The following is a 15611-nucleotide window of genomic DNA, read 5'->3' on the forward strand; positions in this document are numbered from 1 at the left end:
AGACTTTAGTTTTCTGGCCTCTGATATAGAGTCATTACAAATAAAATTAGGATATAAATTTCTAAATCTGCATAAAGAATTATTCCTGGAGGGAAAAGGCATTGAATATACACAACCAGAAGAAATGAATTGAGAAGCAAGGCTGTCAAGTGGAGCTTTTAAGCACCAACACAATTTTATTAGTTTTTTGGTTATTGTTTGTTTATTTATTTTTAATCTTCACCCCAGGGTATTTTTTTCTCTTTCATTTTTTATTTTTTTATTTTTTTATTTTAGAACAGCACCCTAGTATGGGATTAGGTGCAACAGAGCCCTCTTGTGGAAATTCTGAGAACAGCATGATAGTGAGGCATTAGATGCAATAAGGTTTTCAAACACTTTCCTAAACAATGAACACTTTTTAAAACAGTAATTATTACTGTTCTCAAACACTTTCATACACCAAGCATACTCCTTAAAACAAGAATTCCAAGTGCTTCCACTTTTTCAAACAATAAGTACCTCTTAAGTCAAGAATACAGTGTTTTCAAACACTTTTCTCCACAATGCGTAGCTTTTTAAAGCATGAAAACGAGAGTTTCAGATAGAGTTAGCTAGTCGTGTTTATGAATATATTGTTTATGTGTTATCATGCTTTATCTATTGGTAAGATGATCCGCACTTTGAAGGAATACATAGGTTAACCCAGTGTGCGGAAAGCTGTTAACTTCTGTGAAATACTGTGATATAATTTCATTCACTTGGGGAACTTGCTGGAGCATTATCACATAATTAGAATATGTATCATTTAGTAATTATAACTGTGGTGAAGCAGTTTACTGAAACCCAATGCAATAAGAATGAATCCTAAGTGTTTTCAAATACTTTCCTACACAACTGACAGCTCTGTTAAACGTGAATTGTGTTTTCAAACACTGCTCTACACAGTTTGCAGCTCTTTAGAAGTGAATTCTAACTGTTTTCAAACACTTTTATACACAGTGTGCAGCAGTTTAGCAGTGAATTCCAAGTGTTTTCAAATGCTTTTCTACAGTTTTCAGAGTAATGGTTATAAGGATGCTCAAACGTCTCGATGAGAAATTAACTAACGTGTAAGAATCAAGATAAAATGAAGAATGACATAGCTGCAATAAAGAACACAATAGAAAGTTTCAACAGTAGATTAGAAGAAGCTGAGGACCTAATCAGTGAATTAGAAAACAAGGTAGAAAAAAGCATCCAAGCAGAGCAGCAACTGGAAAAAAAATTAAAAAGCAGGAGGAGAATCTGAGGGAGCTTTGGGATAATGTGAAATGAAGCAACATTTGCATAATAGGGGTGCCAGAAGAAGAGGAAGCTGAGCAAGGAATAGAAAATCCAACCACTGGGTTAGGGCAAGCTGCAGCAATCTTAAGAACGAAGAACAAAGTTGGAGGAAACACAACTTTTTGAGCTGATGCTCAAAACGTTCTGGTACTGGTACAAGAACAGACATATAGATCAATGGAACAGAAGAGAGACCCCAGAAATGACCCAAGCTGCTACGCTCAATTAGTATTATTGACAAAGGAGGCAAGAGCATACATTGGAGTAGAGATAGTCTCTTCAATAGGTGTTGGGAAAATTGGACAGATACTTGAAAAAAAAAAAAAATGAAACCAGACCACCAACGTACACCATACACAAAAGTAAACTCAATATGGATAAAATACTTAAATGTAAGACATGAAACCATAAAAGTCCTAGAAGAAAATACAGGCACCAAAACCTCAGACATCTCTCATAGCAATATGTTTACTTATGCATCTTCTAGGACAATCAAAACTAAGGAGAAAATAAACATGAAAATAAAAAGACTTCTGTACTGCAAAATAAACCACCATCAAAATAATATGTTCTCCCATTACTTGGGAGAACATATTTGCCAATGATACCTCTGATAAAGGGTTAATCTCAAAAATATATAGGGAACTCATACAACTTAACAAAAGGAAGACAATCCAATTAAAATATAGGCAAAGGACCTAAATTTTAGACACTTCTCCAAAGTGGACATACAGAGAGCCAAGAGACATGAAAAAATACTACTCTGAGAGATGCAAATGAAAACAACACCTGTCAGAATGGCTATCACCAATAAATCAACCAACGACAAGTGTTGGCGAGGTTGTAGAGAAACAAAATAAAAAAAATAAAAATAAAATAAAAGGGGCATTGGGTTTTCCAAAACATTGCCCGATCTCTAATGTTTTGTCTTCTCTCTCCATCCCCGCCCCTCCCTTTCCCAACAGGGATGATAGTCTACCTCGGAATGATGTCAGGGGCCTTCGTCCTGGGGGGCCTGGCCGACAAGCTTGGGAGAAAGAGGGTCCTCAGCATGTCTCTGGCCCTCAACGCCTCCTTCGCCTCCATCTCCTCCTTCGTGCAGGGCTACGGCGCCTTCCTCTTCTGCCGACTCATCTCAGGCATCGGGTATGTCATCTCGGCGCTTCAGCCGGACCCTCCTGGAACAGTGGTCGCAAACTGCGGCTTGCGAGCCACATGCGGCTCTTTGGCCCCTGGAGTGTGGCTCTCCCATAAAATACCACGGCCGGGGCGAGGCTATGTTGAAGAAGTGGCGTTAGAAGAAGTTTGAGTTTAAAACATGTGGCTCTCCAAAGAAATGTCAATCGTTGTCCTGTTGATATTTGGCTCTGTGGACTCATGAGTTTGCCGACTACTGTCCTGGAACTCCAGCTCTGGGCGGTACCTCCAAAAGATCCTGGGACTGGGTTTTAGTCTGACTTCCAAGACACTGTATTGGAGTTACCCTTAGAAAGTTACCCTCAGTTAATGTCAGTATAACATGACGCTGTCTCTGTCAGTCTTTCTTTTCTTAAAAAAAAAAAAAAATAATAATAATATCTTTGCCGAAACTGCTTTGGCTCAGTGGATAGAATGTCCGCCTGAGGACTGAAGAGTCCTGTGTTTGATTCTGGTCAAGGGCATGTACCTTGGTTGTGGGCACATCCCCAGTAGGGGGTGTGCAGGAGGCTGCTGATCGATATTTATCTCTCCTCGATATTTCTAGCTCTCTCTCCCTTCCTCTCTGTAAAAAAATTAATAAAATATATTTTTAAAAAATCCTCACCCGAGGATATTTTTTCCATTGATTTTTAGAGAAAGTGGAAGCGAGAGGGAAAGACAGAGAGAGACATATCGGTGTGAGTAAAACACATTGATTGGTTGCTTCTTGCACATATCCAACCGTGTCCTGGGCCAGGGAGGAGCCTGCAACCGAGGTCCATGCTCTTGACCGGACTCAAACCGGGGACCCTTCTGTTTGCAGGCTGATGCTCTATCCATTGAGCCAAACCGGCTAGGGCCTCCTCCCGTCTTTCAAATCCACTTGGTTCTTTCACACCAGAGCTTACGGACGGGGTAAAGGCCGCTTGGTTTCCGCTGTGACCATTTTCAGTGTGTGACTTGATTCTTTCCTTCTGGCATCTCCCCCCCACCCCTCCCACCCCCTCCTGCAGTATTGGTGGAGCACTGCCCATTGTGTTTGCCTATTTCTCTGAATTCTTGTCTCGGGAGAAGCGCGGGGAGCACCTCAGTTGGTTGGGCATCTTTTGGATGACCGGGGGCATCTATGCGTCTGCCATGGCTTGGACCATCATTCCGCACTATGGTGAGCGTGCTGGCTTCAATCGCCCCGGGGGGGGGGGGGTGGGGTGGGGGAGGGGGGCGGCGCCCTTGTTACTATGGCACCTGCATCCAAACCACATCTCCTGTCCTCAGCCTAGTTCCCCGTGTCACCCTCTCATTTCCTCTTGGCAGGCTGGGGCTTCAGCATGGGCACCCACTACCACTACCACAGCTGGAGGGTGTTTGTCATCGTCTGCGCGCTGCCCTGCACCGTGTCTTTGGTGGCCCTGAGGTTCATGCCCGAGAGCCCACGGTTTCTGCTGGAGGTGAGAGTCAGCGCGCCGGTCCCACGTCGGAATGACGGTGGGACAGCGCCCGGAGCTGGCTGTGCGTCCTCAGCCCCTTAGACCCTCGTCCTCGCTCTGCTGTCTGTGATGGTGGCTTGCCCTGGATTCACGGACTGCCTAGGCAGGGGGCTCAGGAGCTCACCGCGCGCTGGGCAAAGGGAGGTGGGGCCTGAGTGGCTTCCGCCCCTCACTCTCTCTGGATCCCGAGAATGAGGCTCTGCAAAGCCACGTGACGTTTCTCCCGGGGAGATCTGGGGTGACGCTTGTTGCTTCAGGACTCAGCCATGCAAGAGCCCTCCGCTCCCAAGGCAGCTCCTGGGGTCCTGAGAGACGAGTCTCTGGAGCCCCCCACCTCGGGGTCTGCTGCGTGCGGTGGTCAGACGTGGTTGGGCTGGCAGAGGGGCAGTAGGACTCACAGGCTGGTGCGGCCCCAAGTCTGAGTGCACTTGTGGGTGGGCCTCCTCCTTGACTTTCCTTCAGAGTGAAATTTCCCTCTGACCAGGAGACAGATGCAGCAGGGAGAGGGTTTTGTATTTTATTTTTATTGATTTTAAAATATTTTTTATTGATTTCAGAGAGGAAGGGAGAGACATAGAAACATCAATGATGCCGAAACTGGTTTGGCTCAGTGGTAGAGCGTCAGTCTGCGGACTGAAAGGTCCCAGGTTCGATTCCGGTCAAGGGCATGTACATTGGTTGCAGGCACATCCCCAGTAGGGGGTGTGCAAGAGGCAGCTGGTTGATGTTTCTCTCTCATCGACGTTTCTAACTCTCTATCTCTCTCCCTTCCTCTCTGTAAAAAAATCAATAAAATATATATATTAAAAAAAGAAACATCAATGATGAGGGAGAATCACTGATTGGCTGCCTCCTGCATACTCCCTACTTGGGGGGGGGTGGTATTTAGCCTATAATCCAGGCATGTGCTGGAATCGAACCTGGGACCCTTGAGTCCGAAGGCCGACACTCTATCCACGGAGCCACCCCGGTGAGGGCATCTTTGCTTTATCCTGTCAGTGACTAAATGTCCTCCACCCAGGAGCCCATTCAACCTTACAGCTCCAGCAGCTGCAGTGCAAAATGATGCTCATACTGAGCATTTACATCTTGAAGGCACAACCTTATAATCCTTCCACCGTGCGCTGGGGACAGAAACGTGTCCTCATCGTTCACAAGCCCTATGCAGTCGCAAGTTCACATCCCGTCGCCTCAAACTCAGGTGTCAGCACTCATCAGCAAAGGGCTTCTCACCTGTCTTTCCTTGGTTTACCAGATGGGCAAACACGACGAAGCTTGGATGATTCTCAAGCAAGTCCATGACACCAACATGAGAGCTAAGGGGACCCCGGAGAAGGTGTTCACGGTGAGTGTGTGTGTGTGTGTGTGTGTGTGTGTGTGTGCCGGGGGTGCTTCTCTTCCCTTTTCTGGTTTGCTGAAAAATGATGTTGTTATATAAGCACACCCCAGAAAATTTGTCTATGATGAGTAAGACCCCAGACAGTCTTATCATAATAAGTTCCTTGCATTTTGATGGATGTCCTTTTCAGTACCAATGATAATGAAAGATAAAACTAGCTGTGTTCATGAGGGGATAACATAATTGCATGTATTCGCAAATACTTGTTACTTAAGAGTTCTCATGAGTATTCTATATGTTGCCTCATAATGTTCATCAGCATGCTTTTTATTTATTTTTAAAAATATATATTTTTATTGATTTTTTTACAGAGAGAGAGGGATATATATATCAATGATGACAGAGAATCATTGATTGGCTGCCTTCTGCACAACCCCCACTGGAGACCGAGCCTGCAATCCAGGCATGTGCCCTTGACCGGAATCGAACTTGGGACCCCTCAGTCTGCAGGCCAGTGCGCTCTCCACTAAGCCAAACCAGCTAGGGCCATAAGCATGCTTTTTATTTTATCCTCATCTGAGGAGATTTTTTTCCATTGATTTTTTTTTTTTTAGAGATTGTGGAAGGGATGGGGAGAGATACAGAGAGAGAGAAATATAGATGTGAAAGAGACACATCAATTGGTTGCCTCCCACAGGTACCCTGACTGGGCTGGGGATGGAGCCTGCAACCAAGATATGTGCCCTTGACCAGAATCTGAACCCAATGCTCTAATCACTGAGCAAAACTGGCTAGGGTTGTTCTGTCGTGTTTTTAAAATGTCCTACATAGCCAAAACCAGTTTGGCTCAATGGATAGAGCGTCGGCTTGGGGTCTGAAAGGTTCCGGGTTCGATTCCAGTCAAGGGCATGTACACAATTGGTTGAGGGCATATCCACAGTAGGGGATGTGCAAGAGGCAGCTGATCGGTGACTCTCTCTCATTGATGTTCCTAGCTATCTCTCTCCCTTCCTCTCTGTACAAAAATCAATAAAATATATTTTAAAATAAAATAAAATGTCCTACATAGAAAACCCCACTTTCCTATTACACACACACACACACACACACACACACAGTATTGCATACATGTATTCTAGACTCATGTGATGTTAATAACCATTGAAGATAGACATGTGAATTTCAAGGTAGAGTCAACCCTCCTGTGGGAAAATCAGCTATCCACGGGAATTTAGTGAATTAACTTCAAGGCTTGACTAGGGATACAACTGATTCATTTTTGCCAGCAGTGGGACAAAAATCCCAAAGCAATGCTGTGCACACCTTTGGTTTAGCATCACTGAGCTGGGGGGTCACCACAGGCTCCCCGGGCCCTCTATACGTTAATAAAGTCCGTCCCATGAAGCCGCAAATGGAAAAATCTGGTCCAAAATGGAGGCGAGATCCTCGAACTCATCTTTGCTTTACAGGTTTCCCACATCAAGACCCCCAAGCAAATGGACGAGTTCTTTGAGATCCAAAGCGCAACAGGAACTTGGTACCAGCGCTGCCTGGTCAGATTCAAGACCACGTTCAAGCAGGTACAGCTGGGGACGTGTGGTGGCGGAGAGGCGGGGCTCTGTGGGAAGCTGTAGCCTCAGGGGAGAAAGTCTTGAACATCCCCATCCGCCCAAGACAGTGTGGTGGGGAGGAAGCAGCCCTGCATGGGGGCCTTTGGGTCCGAGCCCATGTCCACCTCTCACTTGCTGTGAGTCCTTGAGCCACATACTTTCTCTATTAAAAAAAAAATATATATATATATAAAAATATATATTATTGATTTTTTAAAATAAATCTTTTTTAAAAAAATATATTTTATTGATTTTGTACAGAGAGGAAGGGAGAGAGATAGAGAGTTAGAAACATCAATGAGAGAGGGTCATTGATCAGCAGCCTCTTGCACACCCCCTACTGGGGATATGCCCGCAACCAAGGTACATGCCCTTGACCGGAATCGAACCTGGGACCGTTCAGTCCCCAAGCCGACGCTCTATCCATTGAGCCAAACCGGTTTCGGCTAAAATAAATCTTTATTGTTCATATTATTACAAATGTTCCTCATTTCCCCCCCCTCCATTGCTCCCCTCCACCAGGTTCCTGCCCTTTCCCCACCCCCCATTGTCCTCATCCATAGGTGCACAGTTTATCTTTATATATATATTATTGATTGTTTACAGACAGGAAGGGAGAGAGATAGGGAGTTAGAAACATTGATGAGAGAGAAACATTTGATCAGCTGCCTCCTGCACCCCCCCCCACTGGGTGTACATGCCCTTGACTGGAATCGAACCTGGGACCTTTCAGTCCACAGGCCGATGCTCTAACCACTGAGCAAAACCGGCCAGGGCCCACTCAGTGCGCTTTTGATCACACACATGGGATATTGTTGTGTTTCCAGGGAAGACGCTGTGGGACTGTTAGAGCATGAGGCCAGCCAGTGAGAAGAGAAAATGCTTTCCTTGGAACACTCATGGGAGATAACATTGCCCATTCTCTCCATGGCTTCCTAGGCCAGTGGTCGGCAAACTCATGAGCCCACAGAGCCAAATATCCACAGCGCAACGACTGAAATTTCTTTGGAGAGCCACATTTTTTAAACGTAAAATTTTCTTCTAACGCCACTTCTTCGACATAGGCTCGCCCAGGCCTTGGTATTTTGTGGAAGGAGCCACACTCAAGGGGCCAAAGAGCCACATGTGGCTCATGAGCCACGGTTTGCCGACCACGGGCCTAGGCCATTCATTAGGATCCCTTAGAAATGAGTTCTGCTGAGTCCCGGTTCCTGCCTTTAACCCCCGTTGTCTGGTGTGGGTTCCAGGTCTGGGATAACGCTCAGTACTGCCTGCTGGGGCCTTACCGGATGAACACGCTGATTCTGGCCGTGGTCTGGTTCACGATGGCTCTAAGGTACGTTCTTACTCAATGTGCTGATTTCTCTGAGCGTCACGGGCCTCATCTCTAAACTGAGGATGGTGATTAGGAGTCTGAATAGGACTGGTGTTTTCAGCCGCAAATAACAGGCAAGGTGCTCTAGTCAAGTCTATAGTGAGATTTTTTACTCCTGTCATCGGAATTCCACAGGGAGGCAGGCCGCAGGGGGAATTTCAGCCTCAGGCCAGTTTTGCTGGTGACGGCGGCATACCTGTGCTGCTCTTGGCATTCTGTTCTAAGGTCCCTCTCCCTGGGCCTTGGGTCAGAATGCACGAAGATTCGTGCAAGAATGGGCCTTCCATACTCTGGCTGCAGGTACCGCCTTCACTCTGGCTGGAGCCACCTTTTTATTATAGATTTTAAAATATATATATATATCTTATTGTTTTTTTACAGACAGGAAGAGAGAGAGATAGAGAGTTAGAAACATCGATGAGAGAGAATCATCGATCAGCTGCCTCTTGCACAGCCCTTACTGAGGATGTGCCCGCAACCAACGTACATGCCCTTGACCGGAATCGAACCTGGGACCCTTCAGTCCGCAGGCCGACGCTCTATCCATTGAGCCAAACTGGTTTCGGCTGGAGCCACCTTTTTGCTCTGGCCTGGAGCTGCCTCTCAGCCTTCCCACGCTGTCCAGAGGCTCGGAGTGGCTGGGCTGGTGCAGAACCCTGCGTTTTGAGCTGAGAGATGCATTTCTTACATGTTATGGAGAGTGGAAGGGACAGGGAGAGACAGAGAGAAACATCGATGTGAGAGAGACACATCAATTGGTTGCCTCTCACATGCATCCCAACCAGGGATGGGGATCGAGCCTGCAACCAGTTGAGGTGTGTGCCCTTGACTGGAATTGAACCCAGGACCCTTCAGGCTTCGGGCCTACAATCTATCCAACTGAGCCAAACCAGTGGGTTGGACTGTTCGTTTCATTTGTCCCAATCTATTGGTATTTTTCACCAGGAATGAATGTTGTTTTTCATCAAATGCCTTTTCCGCATCTAGGGAGATAGTAATGAACTTCCCCCCATAGATCTGTTACTAGGATATGTTATCTGATTAGAGCAACCCATGTCAAACTCGTGACCCCCGGGCCACACGCCTCATTGATTTGGTGTTAGTCTTTGAGTTTGACATGCATGGATGAGCGTTTCTAGTAGCAGACGATAATAATACGTTTAAAAGGGGCGTTATCTACCTCAAATGAGGAATGCAGATCCTGCTCACGAGATGATAATATTTGCTCACGTATTTTTGTCTTCTCTGCTCCAGTTACTACGGCCTGACCGTTTGGTTCCCCGACATGATCCGCTACTTCCAAGAGGAAGAATACAAGTCCAAGATGAAGGTGTTTTTCGGCGAGCACGTGTTCGGTGCCACTATCAACTTCACGATGGAAAACCAGATCCACCAGCACGGCAAGCTTGTGAATGACAAGTATGTGAGGGACTCAGGCAGTCCCCGGATCAGCTGGTGGTCCAGGGGGTCTGTGCTTGGAAGAGAGCCATTGGACAGATAGGAATTCATGGCGGGGGAAATGAGCTCCAAGAATATGGTGGTCCCACAACTTCCCACGGCTGCCAGAGACCCTCCAATTCCCTGGGAGGCCCTGCCTTTGTCAAATTGGCTCCCAGTCATCCCTTAGCTCCTCTGGCAGTGGTCGGCAAACTCATTACTCAATAGAGCCAAATATCAATATAGAACGATTGAAATTCCTTTGGAGAGCCGAATTTTTTAAACTTAAACTTCTTCTAACGCTACTTCTTCAACATAGACTCGCCCAGGCCGTGGTATTTTGTGGAAGGAGCCACACTCAAGGGGCCAAAGAGCCGAATGTGGCTCGAGAGCCGCAGTTTGCCGACCACTGTCCTAGGCTCCCTGGGCTGAAAGTCATATGTTAGCACCTTTGGTTTGTAGTTATCCCTTTTTATGCTTTTCTGTGGTCTTCATTTTGCTCTCAAGGCTCCTTTTCCCCCCGGAGGGATCTCTCAGGAACAAAATGTCTTTCCACAGGTTCACAAAGATGTATTTCAAGCACGTTCTCTTTGAAGACACGTTCTTTGATGAGTGCTATTTTGAAGATGTGACATCCACGGATACCTATTTCAAAAACTGCACCATTGAATCCACCATCTTTTATAACACAGGTAGGAATGGGGGCAGGGCGGGGAAATTGTCATGGGGGTGGACTAGTCTTGACTAAGATCCAAAATAGTCATAAGCGTTAGGAGCAGTGAAGTATTCACAGATAGCCATGCCAAGCCTTAAGTCGGAGCTATGGTTCCCGCCCCAGGTACCATGCAGGTGCGTTGCACAGTCTTTCCCAAGGCATTTCATTGATCTGCACCCGTCTTATCACATGTGCAATAATAATGAGTTCTATGCGTTCTTATTTGTGATTAAAATGTGGCCTACCGCCAAAACCGGTTTGGCTCAGTGGATAAGAACTTCGGCCTGCGGATTCAAGGGTCCCCAGGTTCCATTCCGGTCAAGGGCATGTACCTTGGTTGCAGGCACATCCCCAGTGGGGGGTGTGCAGGAGGCAGCTGATCGATGTTTCTCTCTCATGGATGTTTTTAACTTTCTATCCCTCTCCCTTTCTCTCTGTAAAAAGTCAAAAAAAATTAAAAAATATATATATATATATATATATATATATATATATATATATATATATAAATAAAATGTGGCCTACCTTTTCACATGCCCATTTGTTTCCTCCCACATGTGCTTCGGCTGGGGCTTGGGATGGAATCTGCAACCCAGGTACATGCCCTTGACTGGGAATCGAACCCGCGACCTTTCCCTGCACAGGCCAACGCTCTAACCACTGAGTCACACCAGCCGGGCACTGTTTGCATATTCTTAACAGGGGGATCCCTGCAAACACTAAACATCCTCTGTGCTCTCCCATTCATCTCCCCTGCTCTGGCCCCTGCACCCCATCCCGAAAGAAAGCTACTGACCAAATTACCTTTATTTTGAAGAACGTTCAGGTTTCTATATGGGCTCTGGGGTGGTCGACTCACTGGATCGAATTCTTTTGTCCTTGGCTTTTGTAAACTGGGTAGCCTCAGAGGATCACCACGTGGCTCGAGAGATGATGTATTTACACAAGCCTCTCAGTGAATGCTCCTTTCTTTCTTTCTTTTAAAAAAAATATATTTTATTGATTTTTTTACAGAGAGGAAGGGAGAGGAATAGAGAGTCAGAAACATCCATCAGCTGCCTACTGCACAACCCCAACTGGGAATGTGCCTGCAACCACGGTACATGCCCTTGACTGGAATCGAAACCTGGGACCCTTTAGTCCACAGGCCAATGCTCTATCCATTGAGCCAAACCAGTTAGGGTGAATGCTCCTTTCATTTGCTCTCCCCGATCAGAGTTGAACAGGTCATTGCATTTGTAGAGGATTTTCGCTCCATCCACACCTTGGCGAGCGCCAGCCTTGACTTAGAGACTGTCTGGTGGCGAGAGGCTGGTGCAGGTCAGCCATGGAAGGAGCCCTACTTCACCCCTGCTCTGCCCTGATCCCCTCGCCCCCATCCCTACTCCGCTTTACACGAGCCCAAGGTTTCCTTCTCTCCCCAGACCTCTACGAGCATAAGTTCATCGACTGTCGCTTTATCAACTCGACCTTTCTGGATCAGAAGGAGGGCTGCCACATGGACCTGGAGCAAGACAACGACTTCCTGATCTACCTGGTCAGCTTCCTCGGCAGCCTGTCTGTCCTGCCCGGGAACATCATCTCCGCGCTGCTCATGGACAGGATCGGGAGGCTCAAGATGATCGGTGAGTTGTCAGGGCCAAGGCCGTGACTTCAGGCGTGCGGTGGCATTTTTTTTCCTTACAGTTTCTTAAAAGAAATCTTGCACAGGAAACCACAGAGAGAGAGAGAGAGAGAGAGAGAAAGAGAGATGGAGAGAGAGAGAGAGAGAGAGAGAGAGAGAGAGAGAGAGAGAAAGAGAGAGGGAGAGAGAGAGAGAGAGAGAGAGAGAGAGAGAGAGAGAGAGAGAGAAATATTGATGTGAGAGAGGCATATCAGTTGGTTGCCCCCACTTGTGCCCCAAGCAGGGCCAGGGATTGAACCTGCAACAGAAATACATGCCCTTGACCTGAAATTGAACCCCAGTGGCTGATGCTCTCATCACTGAGTGAGCAAAATTGGCTTCAGAGAGGAAGGGAGAGGGAGAGAGGGAGAGAAACATCAGTGATGAGAGAGAATCATTGATCGACTGCCTCTTGCAAAACCCTTACTGGAGATGGAGCCTGCAACCCAGGCATGGGCCCTGACCAGGAATCGGACCTGCGGCCTCCTGGTTCGTAGGCTGACCACTGAGCCACACCGGCTGGGCCAGATGGGCCTGTTACTTGAGGATGGGAGATGGGGCAACGGGTGTGGGTAACAATTTCGTCTGAGTCACGGGTTTCATGTTTCTTTGGGCCCGTGCCCTCCCTCCCTCCCTCCCTCCCTCCACAGGTGGCTCCATGCTGATTTCCGCGGCCTGCTGCTTCTTCCTGTTTTTCGGCAACAGCGAGTCTGCGATGATCGGCTGGCAGTGCCTGTTCTGCGGGGCCAGCATCGCGGCCTGGAACGGTCTGGACGTGGTCACCGTGGAGCTGTACCCCACCACCCAGAGGTCAGTCCCCCCACCGGGGCTCCTCCTGGGATTGTGTGAACTTTAGCTAGACGTCCACCTGCCCCGATCCTGCCTGGGTCCGCCTTGATCTTCCTGGAGCTCATGGACTGAACGTTTCTTAGGGTTTTGAGTTTCCCCTGCGTGGGGGCTGCAGACTAAAAGGCCCCAGGTTCGATTCCAGTCAAGGGCATGTACCTTGGTTGCGGGCACATCCCCAGTAGGGGGTGTGCAGGAGGCAGCTGACTGATGTCTCTCTCTCATCGATGTTTCTAACTCTGTCTCCCTCTCCCTTCCTTCCTTTCTGTAAAAAAATCAATACAATGTTAAAAAGAAAGAAAGAAAGAAAGAAAGCAGTCCTACTCCTCAAATGAAGTCTAGTTCCTGTCTGTCAGCATGCACTTTCTCCTTCTTTTACAGAGCAACCGCCTTTGGCATCCTCAATGGATTATGCAAATTTGGAGCCATCCTGGGAAACACCATTTTCGCTTCCTTTGTTGGGATCACCAAAGTGGTCCCCATCCTTCTGGCCGCCACGTCCCTCGTCGGGGGCGGCCTGATTGCTCTCCGGCTGCCAGAGACCCGAGAGCAGGTGCTGATGTGAACCAGCCGCGGGGAGAGGAGACGTCGGAAGAACCTTTCCGGGGGGACCCTCGGGGCATCCACACTTCCTGTCCGTCACCGCCCTGAGGACTTTGGAAGCCCCGGAGGAGATGTTGATTTTGCGGCGACGACCCCTAGTCTAGGACCCATCTCAGCTTTAAGATATTGGTGACTCAGGTGACTGGTTTGGGGTGTCCTGAGCTGCCCTGGTAATCATGGAAGGAGGAGGAACACCCTCCAGGGGGGCTGCATGCTAAGCAAGAGGTGCAAGGACGTCTCTGCACTTGAAGGTGAATGTGAGCACGAGGACACTCAAGCTCCTTCGTAAAGTTCTTTGGAGCCCCGTGACCTAACACGTTGCCTGGGCAACACGTTAGCGTCATCGTATATACATTTTGGGCTCCAAGTACAGGATAGGTCTATTTTTTTTTGCATTGAAAAAGAATCACGTATCATAGTTTCCATCTGAATATTGGCACAATCACGGGGAAGATACGCCGATATAGAACAACGAATATTTGAGCATTATCTATAGAAACCTACTCCCTACCCCAATTGTCCTGAGCTTTTCTGGAGGATTGGACCATACATTGAAGGAATATACTTATTCCCTTTTTGATTTAGACAAAGAAACCTAACGGGATAGGTAACCTGTGAACTAACTTTGTACATACTCTCTTTGGGTTTCATTTGCAGAAACGGTATCTGCAAACATTTGCTAGCAATTATAGCCATATTTGGGGAGGACTCGGGGACGGAGGTCCCAGGGTATTGGGTCCGAGGGGACGCAACGCAAGCACAATTTCTTATAGCCATTCTGCTTGCTTGGCAGACCCACATCACACAGTCCGTGCGTGGGATCTAGGCACATCTGTTCGTATAGGCGGATGCTTGCCTCTCTCACGCAGATGGCTTGTGAAACTCCGGCTCCCTGTCTGCGGTCCTGGCATTTGACTTCGCTGCTTCCCCCAGACCAACATGGGATGTGCTCCATGGCCTCTGGTGTCTGTGGGTGAGCATCGAACACGGCAGACAACATGCGGGATGGAGGGAGAAGGGAAAGGTCCCCACAGTGCTCCAAAGTGCAAATTCTCCCTTTTCACACCAAGACACGATCCAGATGTGGTCCCGTGGGAAATCTATGCTTTGTGTTTCGGTCCAGGATTTTTTTTTCTTTTTTCCCCATCTCCCACTTCCCTCCAGTTTGCCTCCCTCTTCCCTGCCCCTCCCCACCCCTCCAGGTCTTCACTACCCCATTTCCCGTGTCCATGGGCTATGCCTATAAGTATATAAGTTATTGGATTTATTTGGTCCAGGACTTTTATTTTCTTTTTTAAAATATATCTTATTGATTTTTTTTTTTTTTTTTTTTTTTTTTTACAGAGAGAGGAAGGGAGAGGGATAGAGAGTCAGAAACATTGAGAGAGAAACATCAACCAGCTGCCTCCTGCACACTTTTTACTGGGGATGTGCCTGCAACCAAGGTACATGCCCTTGGCCAGAATCGAACCTGGGACCCTTCAGTCCGCAGGGCGATGCTCCATTCACTGAGCCAAACCGGTCAGGCTGGTCCAGGACTTTTGAAGCAGATGCCATTGACATGATGGTAGGGAGTGTCATGGATGCCAAATATGTTGTCCTTGAGGGCACCAAGGGGACTCCATCCTGAGACCCAGTTTGGAACATGAATTGGGGGCAGGACAAACAACGTTGGCAGGGGTCAGCAATGGACGACAGAGAAAAGGCTGATATATGCGTGAGAACTGTCCTGCACGGAGGGGCAGTGAGTTATGGACTTCAGCCGCTGGCTGTGAGCGGCAGCCTGAAGATCTCATGCTTTGAGGTGATAAGCCATACTCTCAGCACTGCAAGCTGCCACTTTCCCGACCAGCAGTCTCCAAAAATCTTAAACCGAGTGATGACGGCTCAGGGTTCGAGGGGCGCTCGGGTCTCATGCCAGCTGAGGGCCATCTTACTGCGGTTCTTTGGAGCGACTGAGGGTCCAGGGCACCTTTCTACCCTCAAGCCGAGATCGGTTTTAATGGTTAAAATATTTCCTCTGCTTTCTCTTGGGTGCCACCTCTCTGTTTA

At 47.7% G+C, this 15611-nt stretch overlaps 1 protein-coding gene across 1 annotated transcript in view; it reads left to right on the top strand.

The window, feature by feature from the left end:
- The window catches only part of SV2B (synaptic vesicle glycoprotein 2B), a 40232-nt gene extending 25017 nt beyond the window's left edge, over positions 1-15215 (top strand). Inside the window, exons 3-13 of the mRNA XM_084869127.1 lie at positions 2271-2451; positions 3498-3649; positions 3799-3932; positions 5227-5316; positions 6780-6890; positions 8168-8256; positions 9550-9714; positions 10291-10424; positions 11872-12072; positions 12761-12920; positions 13338-15215. Coding sequence (XP_084725253.1) covers positions 2271-2451; positions 3498-3649; positions 3799-3932; positions 5227-5316; positions 6780-6890; positions 8168-8256; positions 9550-9714; positions 10291-10424; positions 11872-12072; positions 12761-12920; positions 13338-13521 — 1601 coding nt within the window. The 3' untranslated portion in view covers positions 13522-15215. The remainder of the gene's footprint in view (positions 1-2270; positions 2452-3497; positions 3650-3798; positions 3933-5226; positions 5317-6779; positions 6891-8167; positions 8257-9549; positions 9715-10290; positions 10425-11871; positions 12073-12760; positions 12921-13337) is intronic.
- The last annotated feature ends 396 nt before the right edge of the window (positions 15216-15611 follow it).

Source organism: Pipistrellus hanaki, assembly GCF_964339955.1.
Source record: "Pipistrellus hanaki genome assembly, chromosome: 21".
Taxonomy (NCBI): Eukaryota; Metazoa; Chordata; class Mammalia; order Chiroptera; family Vespertilionidae; genus Pipistrellus; species Pipistrellus hanaki.